This window comes from Cupressus sempervirens, chromosome 3 (assembly GCF_028749045.1).
Source record: "Cupressus sempervirens isolate cs-2001-9-10 chromosome 3, ASM2874904v1, whole genome shotgun sequence".
Classification (NCBI taxonomy): domain Eukaryota; kingdom Viridiplantae; phylum Streptophyta; class Pinopsida; order Cupressales; family Cupressaceae; genus Cupressus; species Cupressus sempervirens.
The window spans coordinates 693,517,473-693,525,826 of record NC_143120.1 but is presented as its reverse complement, the minus strand read 5'-3'; the positions used below and the strand labels follow the sequence as shown (position 1 = coordinate 693,525,826).

The 8,354-nt window shown below is 33.0% G+C and overlaps 1 protein-coding gene across 1 annotated transcript; it reads right to left on the bottom strand.

Moving 5' to 3' along the window:
• Nucleotides 1-4,852: 4,852 nt before the first annotated feature.
• On the bottom strand, nt 4,853-8,026 carry LOC149568633 (cinnamoyl-CoA reductase-like SNL6). The gene is made up of 5 exons (XM_089821498.1): nt 7,738-8,026; nt 7,444-7,622; nt 6,253-6,444; nt 5,560-5,719; nt 4,853-5,458 (listed from the first exon to the last, which is right to left on the bottom strand). Exons 1-5 carry the CDS (start codon nt 7,925-7,927, stop codon nt 5,145-5,147), a joined length of 1,035 nt encoding a protein of 344 aa, XP_089677624.1. The 5' UTR covers nt 7,928-8,026; the 3' UTR covers nt 4,853-5,144.
• Between the last annotated feature and the right edge of the window lie 328 nt (nt 8,027-8,354).

Below are 8,354 nucleotides of genomic sequence, written 5' to 3'. Positions count from 1 at the left end.
GGTGGCATTCCAAGTGAATGTTCTAAAGTCCTTTAACCAGGCCCACTTCTAATAGGGTGGATAAATCCTCTAACAAGGTCGCATTTAACAGTGTGTTGTAAGCCTTTTATAGGGCATGCCTTTCACAGGGCATCACTTTAGAAGGGTGAAAATTGAGTAGCATGTTACTAGTGGTTTTTCCCAAATTGGGTTTCCATGTAAATCACTGTGTCATGTGTTGATTTCTTATGTGTTATGCTTGCATGTTGATTTACAATAACTTGTTGATTCGATAAGATAGAGTTTGGATGAATGAACGGTTGAAAGGGTTCAGTATACTTAGTGAAAAGTTTAAATAGGACATTTGGACCTTGAATAGCTAATTCACCACCCCCCTCCCTCAGTTATTCTAAAGCAATTCTAACAGTAAGTTCCCAATATGATAATTTTGTTGGTCATTCCAAGGTCCGAGATTTAGAGTATAGAGTGTAAGGTTCAAGGTCTAAGTTCATGGTTCAAGGTGAAGGGTATCTGTGATGAAAGGTGCATGTTTTGTGCCACTCGCTACACTCTTGACAAAATGACTACTATAAAATTTTTGAAAAAAAAGAAAAAAAAAACACAACCCATTTTTTTACACTCAATTTTTTTGAAAATTTTATAGCACAGAGAATGTAGATCATGAAAATTAATTTTCTCGTTCATTATGTACAAACTAATAAAAATTCTTGTATGCTAATGAAGTTAGATATCTAAAAAGGATATGCGATAAAGTGGATTGGATGTTCTTATGCAAAAAACTCGAAGCTTTTGGATTCTTATGTCAATGGATCAACTTAATATAAAACTACATTTTGACACTGGAAATCTTTCTTCTCATAAATGGTACCCCTAAAGGCATTTTTAGCATATCTGGAGGAATTATACAAGGGGATTATATATCACCTTTCCTCTTCATTATTATGGTAGAAGGTTTTGACAAATACATAATAAAGGCTTAAACTAAAAGGAAATTAGAGGAATCACAATAATTGAGGGGGTTCCTTTTCTTCCAGAGAACACACTTTGGAAGAAGCTCAAAATTTTAACAAAATAGTAAATAATTATATGGAAGCATTAGGTTAAAAAATAAATGCTAATAAATTTGAGATCTACTTTATTAATGTGAAAGAGGAAGTGGAGAGAGATATTTGTAGAATATTGAGATATAGAAAATGAACATTCCCATGCAAATATCTTGGTATTCAACTTGAAAAAGGCATTCAAGAAGGTAAATATTGGAACATGATTTTAGGAAAAATTGATTTAAAGAAAAAGGGAAGTTGCAAAGGGAAATGGTTAACTAAAGCATATAGGATGACTATGATCAAAGTAGTACTTTTGACCATTCCCACATATCATATGTCATGTCTTGCCCTACCCAAAGTGTAAAAAGAAAATTAAACTCTAAACAAAAAAATCTTCTTCTAGCAAGCTTTGATAAAATGGAAAAAAAAATTGTAGACCTAAAGAATATGGAGGCCTAGGCATAAAAAAATGGAGTTTGCAAAATGAGGCTCTAGGGAGAAAACTCATTTGGAGAATATTCAAAGACCATAATAGTAAATAGACCAAAATTTTATATCATAAATACTTAAACAATAATAACCCTTTGTCTTTGTTTAAAACTAAAAATCCATAGAAAGGTTTGAGAATTTGGAATTTTATGTTGAACTAGCACCCATTAATAGCTAATAACTTGGGATATTGGTTTAGGGTAGGACACTTTATTTGGGAATATTCATGGGATGGGCTTGTCTCTCTCTAGATAGTGCCAATCTACAAGTATGTAGGGTAAGAATGTGAGTGATTATAAAATCAAAATTAACAATAATCAGTACGAAGGATGGCAATGTGAAATTCTAGATGAAACTCCACTTTCATTACAGGAAAAGCACATTTTTTTAAACAATTCTTAAATAGTAGACATGCAAATCACAAAGACAAGAAATGTAGACTAATATGGGGAGCTTCGACAGACAAAAACTATAAAGTCAAACTAGGGTATGAAAAGATTATAAATTCCCAACTGTAGGATAAGATTGACACACTTCTTAATTTATTTTGGGATTCAACATGTCTTCTGAAAGAAGGTAATTTCCTTTGGGCTTCTCTTCGAAACAAAATTCTAATAGCAGACATGTTTACCAAGATGGGTTTTAGGGGACCATAAAGATGCCCACAATGCAAAAAAGAATCTGAATCATCTAAGCACTTACTTTATGATTGTCCCTTTTCTAAAAATTACTGGTATTGGCTATATAAAAAATTAAATTGGCAAAAAAAATTCCTTTAAAATCTATTAAATTTCTCAAGAAGTTGGCATAAACATGGCTTTTCAAGGTGTATAGTAATTTATAGAAAATAACCCCTTCCATACTCCTATGGGAGTTATGGAAAGAAAGGAATAGAAGAATTTTTTGTTATGAAAGGATGGATCTAACATCATTTCTTAATAAATTGGAGGCATGTATTATTGAGGTAGCTAATAATAATCTTAGAAAACCATATAAGGAGGAAGGTTCTTTTTTAGACTGTGATGCAAAAATGTGCAAAACTTGGATTTACTTAATTAATCCACAAATGACCTACACAAAATTCATCAAGATTGATAGAAAACAAATGTAAATTGGAACCTCCTCCTATAGGATGGTCAAAGTAAATTTTTGATAGGGGCTCTAGGGGAAATCTAGGACCAACATGCTTAGGGTGTATTATTTGTTCAGATAGCATATCATGCTTAACAAAACACGCCAAGCCCTTAAGAGTGATGCCCAATAACTTAGCTGAATTAGAGGCCCTAATTGAAAGCTTAACTCTAAGTAGAAAGATAGGTATTAATAAATTAGTTATCAAAGGCGATTCACAAATTATCCTTAATGCGTTAAGAAAAAGAGAGACCCCAAACTAGATTCTTAATTCTAAACTTGAATATGCTCTAACCATAGTTGATAAATTATAGGGAAGACAATAGAGAAGTGGATAGTCTTGCTAATAAAGGAGTAGATGGAGAAGAGATTCTAATAAGACAAGTTAATATGATAAGTAAAGTTAGATACTTGTTCTAGGCGATTGCTAGCTTTGAATAGTTAGATTATTCTAAATACCTTAAGGAAAGTAGTGCTCCTAATGAGGAAACTAAATTCCATACTCGAATTAGTTTTAAGGAATTGATAAATTTGAAGAAATTAGCATTAAATATTTATATTGAGAAGGAAACAAATCAACAAATACATTAGCAAACAAATGAATAGATGGCAAGGCTTATCTGTTAAAGAATTAATAGATCAACTAATCTTTATTCCACTTCTTAAATTTTAAGTAAACAACTATAAATCTCAACTAAAATTATTTAGACACAAGAAGGAAACCAACTAAGTGAATCGTTTGTATCTAGAGTTGGAGATTGCCTAGCTTAGTATTTTTTCACACAATATAAACTATTTCAAACAATAAGAGATTGATATATTAATTTCCTTTGTTTTGTATTTTTTTCTCTTTTAAGGAATTAAAATTAATAAGATTACATGGATTTATTTTTCTCATTTCTTAAATAGAGTAAATTCTAACAACAATCTTGGCCAATAACAAGTGTATGCAAACTTTTTCAAGATTCACAGACAAAGAATGGAAGCTACCAAATAAAGAAGGATATCATATAAAGAGGGAAGTTAGAGAAGAATCATAAAGGAAGACAAACCTATTTGGATCATAATATAAAAGTATCTTGAAGGTCTTGGGTTCAAGTCTACTCAAGCTTAATAAATAACAATATTTGTTTTACAACACATACCAATTAATCTTAGCTTCAACGTCTTACCGATTAAAAAAAAATAGTTTGCTTGATTTTGTGTTGCACAATGTCAAATGTGTACATCACATCATCCTATGTTCTTTTCTTGAACAAACAAACCTTTTTTTTTTGTTGATGTAATGTATATCAAATCTCAAGTAAATGCAAATATTGATATCTAAGATAGTGAAGGCCTATTAGTATCTTCTCTAGTATCATGGTCTAGCCCATAGCCAATTGTGTCCATGAAATATTGATATTTAAGTATTTAAAAAATAGAAGGCAACACATGCTAGAGCCCACCAATGACAAATGTAAAATGTTGGAAAATTTCAAGTGTACTAAAAGTCATTTTTTGCCACCTTAATTTTTGTGATTTTATAGCACCAAAGATGCAGATCATGAAGACCAATTTGTTCAAGCGCAAGAATAACTACATTTTATTTTGTTTTCTTAAACAACCAATCCTTTTTTTTTTGCTTTGTGTAATCTATATCAAATCTCATAAAAAATGCTAACAATTCTAATAAGATGGAAGACCTATATCTCTATATTCTCTAATATCACTCTCTAACCCCTAACTAATCTTATCCATGTAATAGTGGTACTTAAGTATTTAAAAAGTAGAAGCCAACACATGCGGCCCCACTAATAGCATCATGTTAAAAGTATATTGGGTTATTATACTTATGGAGGATATTATTTCATTACGATTACAATTCTACAAGAATTAACTTTTACAAGAGTAAGAAATAAAAGGATTCAAATGGTTAATATCATGTTTAAAAGGATATCTTATGTACAAGAATTAACTTTTACAAGAGTAAGAAATAAAAGGATTCAAATGGTTAATATCATGTTTAAAAGGATATTTTATGTTAAAAAATATATATTTTATTATTATGTTTTTGATGGATGTTATTCCATTGCAATAACAATTCCACAAGATTTTACAAGAGCTATGTTATTACTATGTTAAAAGTAATCCAATCACCATACTTTTAAGAGATGTTATTCCATTGCAATGACAATTCCACAAGATTTTTACAGAAGTGAGAAATCACGAAATTTGAACCCACTATTAGAAGTATATCCTGCAATTACAATTTCACAAGATCGGAGGGATTCGAACCGTTTATTACCTTGTTAAAAGTATATCCAGTTACTATTGCTTTCGGTGGATGTAATTCCATTGCAATTACATTTCGACGAGATTTTTATAACAAGAGATCGAATTGGGGGGATTCGAACCCGGGTGGATAAGAGCGTAAGGAATCCATCAAAACACATCCCTGGTACAGTAAATTGAAAGATGAGGGCTTTTTGGATAATTTCAAGAGAGGCAGGAATTGAAACCGACAGATGCCGCAGTAGTTCTTGACAACTTCGCACTCGCTAACTTGCCTGCTCGCATCAAACATCCTCTTGAATCGTCTGTATCCGGTGACAATGCAAAACCCATGTCCATTTTCACCGTCTTTTCCAGAATTAGGGCATCCGATTGAGAATTGACGAGAGAATGGAAACAAATATATCTTCCACTCGCCCCTCCCCGACCCATTTGTTCGTATAGAGAGACATGGGCTTCTGCTGCCCTGCTTACATCTGCCGTTGCCAGAACACCCCTCTCATACATTTCTCTTGCACCTGCCAAACCCCCATTTGTTTTATTTCTTCAGATCTCGTTTCTTTTTCTTTTCACGGGTTTAGATTTAAGCAAAAAATGGGTAGAGTAGAGAGGAGAGTACCTTTGAGGTAGGCAATTGGGGATGTGGAAATGGAAGAGGAAGAAAAGGCAGGGCCGGTGAGGAAGGCAGGGCAAATGCTCACCATTTTCACGCCTCCCCTTTCTCCCGCCACTCTCCACGCCTCTTTCTCTGCCATTGTCTTTGCCAGTGCATACCACAGCTGCATTCAACATTCTCCCTTTTTGGTCAATGGAGGATACAACAAAATCTCCCTTAAACTATTCATTACAGCAAACACAATTTCCTTTTCAACTCACAACAACAATTAAATAATGCTTGGCATGAGTTTTGTGATTGTGTATATGTTTTCAATCTGAGAATGGTCCAAAGTAGGAAGGTTTTGAATCACACCGAATCTTTGAATGTCAATGGAGGATACAACAAAATCTCCTTTAAACTATTCATTACACCAAACACAATTTCCTTTTCAACTCACAACAACAATAAAATATTGTTCGGCACGAGTTTTGTGATTGTGTATGGTCCAGGATAGCAAGGTTTTGAGTCACACTGAATCTTTGAATGTCAATTGAAGATTAACAATCACAATGAATCTTCTCTGAATGATCCAAACTATTGTTTGAACAATATACACAATTAAAATAAAGTAATACAGTATTATTTTCAACTATATTATGATATAAACAGATCTTGAAATCAGTACCCAGAATTGAAATCAGATTTTTTCATTACCTTTTTCTCCCTGCATAGACATGGATCACTCCAGCAATTCTCATCCACCATGAAAGAAGGGTGAGTACCTTGACTGTGCCAGATGCAGGCAGCCAGTGAAGATGTAAATACCAGTCTTCTTACTGAAGATGTCAGTGAGCAGGCTTCAACCACTTTCTCTGCTCCTTTTACTTCTAACTTCGTCATATGCTCCTGCACCACTGTAGTTAGTACAAGAGCCTTGCCATTTTTCAAGTCAGCAGTTGAACTCTATAAAGCTCTTGAAGTTATCTATATTCCTTTTGGCAAAAAAAATTATGTGATATTGCCGTTCTATTATCAGACAGTAGACAGTGGTTCGAAATATTAAAACATATAAAAATGTTTGCAAACATAGTGTTTTGGCAGTTCATGGTATTGTTGTGCATCGCTGCTAGACTTGGTCATGGGAATTTTCCTTTCGATATTTCAAATCAAAATTCCTGATCTATTATCACGAAAAATTGACATGGTCAAATTTAAAAATCATCTATAACAATAGGTAATTGATTTTTAAAATTAACTTTATGTAATATCATAAAAATAAAATTGATGCATGATATCATAAACAACAATTAATAGTAGATTTTTGTATGATGTTACAAATCACATTTAATAATCTATCATCAGAATGAAGTGATTCATATGAGAAACAAGAGACTGATCAGAAGCATCATAAAATGTATGGGCAGGTGATTACTTAATGAATTTCTACTATTTGTATATATGATAATACAAATCACATTCAATGATCCATCATTAGAAATAGGTGATTCATCACGAAAAAAGAGACCGATCTAAAACAGATCATAAAAAGTATAAACAGATGATTTGATAAACAATCTCTAATATTTTTGGGTACAAATTACATTCAATTATCCATTACAAAAAAGAAGAAATTGATCCCAAACATCATTAAAAAAATATACACAGTTGATTTGTCAAAAAAAGTCTCTACTATATTTGTATATGATTTTACTAATCCAACGCAATGATCCATGATCGAAAACAAAACAAAAACTCATCCAAATATTATCAACATACTATAAAAAACACAATTGATTTCAAAAGCTAGTTTAAACACTGATACGGAAGCAAAAGTAAGAGAAATTTCATCACTCAAAATCATTCTGCCAACCTCAACAAGAAAAAGATATTTCTTGAAATACTTACAGTGAAACCAGAGACACAGTAAGGATCAACAAAGGAGGAAGTATGAAACACTCCATAACACCCATCAAACATTTCAGAGAGTGCAGAAGCTTCTTCAACAGAAACACTGCCCACCACTCCCATCACTCTGTTCGAGTGCATTTCAAATTCTTCCATCTCCTTCAACTTCTGCAACTCCTCTGGAAAACAAGACAAACCAACCATTAAGACTGTTTTTTTTCAAAAGAACATCATTCAAAATCAATCACAGAATCAAGTCGTAGTGTATGATGTTCAAATTGTCCGACAAAACACCTGGATTGTCTACAGTAAGACGAACAATGTAACCTCGCCGGAGCAAGTGAAGAGCAATCCAGAGCCCCAAATAAGAAGTACCATTGGTGACACAAACTACTTTTGGTACCAGCTCCATTTTTGTATTGCCAAACAACTTGAGAGCCCACCCATCTGGCAAATGCTCCCCTTCGTACTTCACAGTTGCCATGAAAGAACAAAATTACAAGCACCCTTAAATTTTTCTGTAAGTTTAAGAAAGAGGGCTTAAAAAAGCACTACAAGTTCTGCATATATGGTTCATGATCTTCAAAAGCTTCTTCGCTCACGATATATAGAGTAGGTTAAGGAAAGTCGTGAGGACATATGGAGTTATGATGTGACCGAGAGATTAAAATTTCAGCGACAATGACGTGGGATATATTTCCTCTCCTAGTCTTTTCTCCAACGACCTTTTCCACATTCCCCGTTTTTTCCATGTTCTCTATCTTCCCTGTGGAAGGGCATGGAAGTGGTTAGGAAAAGTCCGATGTCTCAAATATTAAAATATCAATGGTAAAATTTGTATATATTTTAATAATATTGGCTAGTTTATTATATCAGTATTTAAATGTATATCTTTTGGTCTATTGTTGGTG

Bases quoted from the DNA above. Each gene is read 5' to 3' on its own strand.
- LOC149568633 (XM_089821498.1), bottom strand. From the start codon at position 7,927: ATGGCAACTGTGAAGTACGAAGGGGAGCATTTGCCAGATGGGTGGGCT. The intron at 6,445-7,443 runs GTAAGTATTTCA...ACAGTGGTGCAG, and splicing joins ACTGTGTCTCTGGTTTCACT to GAGCATATGACGAAGTTAGA. The intron at 5,720-6,252 runs GTAATGAAAAAA...TGTTGAATGCAG, and splicing joins GTCTATGCAGGGAGAAAAAG to CTGTGGTATGCACTGGCAAA.